This window comes from Mus pahari, chromosome 1 (genome assembly GCF_900095145.1).
Source record: "Mus pahari chromosome 1, PAHARI_EIJ_v1.1, whole genome shotgun sequence".
Classification (NCBI taxonomy): domain Eukaryota; kingdom Metazoa; phylum Chordata; class Mammalia; order Rodentia; family Muridae; genus Mus; species Mus pahari.
In genome coordinates this window covers 125,758,746-125,761,650 of record NC_034590.1, presented here as the reverse complement: position 1 = coordinate 125,761,650, position 2,905 = coordinate 125,758,746, and the positions used below count along the sequence as shown (strand labels likewise).

The window sequence follows — 2,905 nt, the reverse complement described above, 5'->3', positions numbered from 1 at the left end:
GGGAGGGGGTCTGTTTGGTTGATACTGTTTGCTGTTACACTAATCACTCTCCTTCAAAACACCAACCCCCTACAGGCGCTGAGGTCCACCAGAGAGTTGCTGTGTCTCCATTGCCTACCGAGAGGACCTCCCCAGATCTCCCAGAACGCAGCATCCTTGGACAGCCTATGCGAACAGACACTCATCCCCACCTCGATCCTTGGACCCGCCTACAATCCCTTGGATCCGCCTATGATCAGACCGCCACCGGCAACTTCAAAGACTAAAGATGGGGCTGGGGATTTTCCCATGTTACTTAAACAGAATTCAGTTATTAAACTTCGAGCCTTGACCAGTAAGAAATTGCCTTGGCTTAAATTTCCTTTCACAGCCTATTCCCTTTTGGATATTCCCGCCCTTCAGGAAGAACCTAGACTGGAGTGTTTCCACGGGCAGGAACACTCAAGTGGCACCCAACATGGCCTGGGGCCTGAAGACAGCGGAAAAATCCAAATGCTGCCAGTGGAGCTCCACATGTAACAAGTATCGTATCGTGCATCCTGGGGGAAAAAACATATTCATGCTAGCATAGGTTCTAAACCTCCTTAACTTATTACAGGCACGATGACAATTTGAGTGATGAAGTGCTAACCTGGCACCCTCATCTCTCACGGTGGCAGCGTACAATGGGGATAGGAACTTCTAGGCAGGTTTATGTCCGAAGTCTTCAAGATCTGCTTCAGGTGAAAGGAATTGGGTTTGAAGAACATGAGTTACAAAATTTTGTAGAACAAATAGATTCTTACTGCCCATGGTTCAGAGAGGAAAAAACTTTAAACAAGAGAACCTGGGAAAGAATTGGAAAAGCTCTGAGGGATGCCCAGGCAGAGAAGTTCACACTCTGCCTCTGGGCACTAGTGAAAGATTCCATTGATGAAGAGATTCTGCTGGCCTTCCATAGTACTGAGGCTGAGCTTAAAGAATGTCAGGGAAACTCTAAATTAGGGAGATATGGAGATTCCGATGATGAGCTAACACCTCAAGAAGGGGATCCTTTACAAAAAGGAGCCACCAGATATTCTGACGAGGATTGGTCTTTGTACAAATCCGAATCCTCTGTCCCACCTATGACCTCCGCTAAAGCAGGGGCTGCTCAATTGGATTTACAACTATGCAAGTTAGAGTTCGAAATTAATTTGCAAAAACTGACGAAGGAGCTTCAAGAGCTGAAAGCCGCGTCATTTGCAGGAAAAAATATTTACCCTGAAATTCATCAACCACAGCTAGAGGAAGCCGTATGTAGAACTCGTGGGGAAGGACATGATTCTTCTAACGTGCTGGCTTTCCCCGCAGCGAAAATGTTCAACCAGCAAAATAATAGGGTCGGTCAATACCAGACCTTGGAGTTCAAGGTGATAAAGGAATTAAAAGCAGCTGTGGCACAGTATGGCCCCACAGCCCCCTTCACGCAAGCCTTATTAGATATGCTTGTGGAGTCACATTTGAGCCCCCAAGATTGGAAGACGTTGTGTAGGGCTACCTTGTCAGGAGAAGATTTTTTTACTCTGGAGTGCTGAGTGGCAATAGGCTTGTAAAAGAACCGCTAGTTTAAATGTGCAGGCTGGTAACCCAAATTGGGATATTAACATGCTATTGGGAGAAGGTAAATATGAAGGCAATCTAAATCANATCGGATTTCCTGTGGGAGTTTATGCACAGGTTGCTAGGGCTGCTCACCGTGCGTGGAATTTATTACCTACTACAGGGGATTTCAATGGAGGTTTATCCGGCATTCGGCAGGGCCCTGATGAGCTTTACCAGGAGTTCGTGGATAGGTTACTTAGAGCAGCTAGCAAAATTGCTGGAGATTCTCAAACAGGAATCCCTTTTGTTACACAACTGGCTTATGAAAATGCTAATGCAGCATGCCGTGCCGCTATTCGGCCGTACAAAGGACAGATGGATTTGGCGGGGTACATTCGTCTCTGTGCAGAGATCGGTCCATCCTGTGGTCAGAGTCTAGCATTGGCGGCTACTTTACAAGGGAGCACCGCGTGGAAAATGCCATCACATAGACGAGGGGACAATGCATGTTTTAAGTGTGGGAATGTTGGTCATTTTCAAGGCAACTCTCCAAAAAATAAAATTGCTGAGGGCGGAAAAATAAACCGTGCCCCAGGAATTTGCCCTCGCTGCAAGAAGGGTAACCACTGGGCTAGGGAATGTAAGTCTAAGACAGACCGGCAGGGTCAGCCATTGCCAGGAAGCCAGAGGAGGGGCTCACTCCAGGCCCTGGGTTATGAACGGCATGCGGTTTATGGGGCCTCGAAACTGCTGCCCAGCCAAGGAAATCCATTTTTGAACTCCTCAGGGCAATCCCAAAAAGTGCTGGATTGGAGCTCTNTTCCACCACCCACACAGTATTAACCCCAGAAATGGGAGTTCAGACTCTCCTTACGGGAGTCGTTGGACCTTTACCTGCAGAAACTTGGGGTTTTCTTGTAGGACATAGTAGTTCTATTGTAAAAGGTCTGCAGATTTATCCAGGTGTCTTAAATAATGATTATGAGGGAGAAATTCAAATCATGGTTGCTTCCCCTCATAGTATTATAACTGTACCTGCTAATCAAAAAATTGCTCAACTCTTTTAGTTCCCTTCGACCCCCCACCATCCAATATTGCTAAGTATAAGAGTGGACAGAGTGACCTTAATTCCTCTATGGCGTATTGGGTTCAACCTATTACTNGTNANAGACCTAATCTCAAATTAATAATTGAAGGTAAGAGCTTTGTAGGATTAATGGATACTGGAGCTGATGTTACAATAATTTGAGAACAAGATTGGCCTTCAACNTGGCCTTTGTCTGAGACACTTACTCACCTTCAAGGAATTGGTTATGCCAATAACCCAAAACAAAGCTCCAAG

General features: G+C 46.0%; 1 protein-coding gene across 1 annotated transcript; it reads left to right on the top strand.

Moving 5' to 3' along the window:
• The first annotated feature begins 231 nt into the window (after positions 1 to 231).
• LOC110331401 (endogenous retrovirus group K member 8 Gag polyprotein-like) lies at positions 232 to 2,406 on the top strand. The gene is given in 3 exon segments (XM_021211989.1): positions 232 to 515; positions 599 to 1,535; positions 1,537 to 2,406. Coding segments are annotated over 3 exon segments (2,091 nt in total).
• The last annotated feature ends 499 nt before the right edge of the window (positions 2,407 to 2,905 follow it).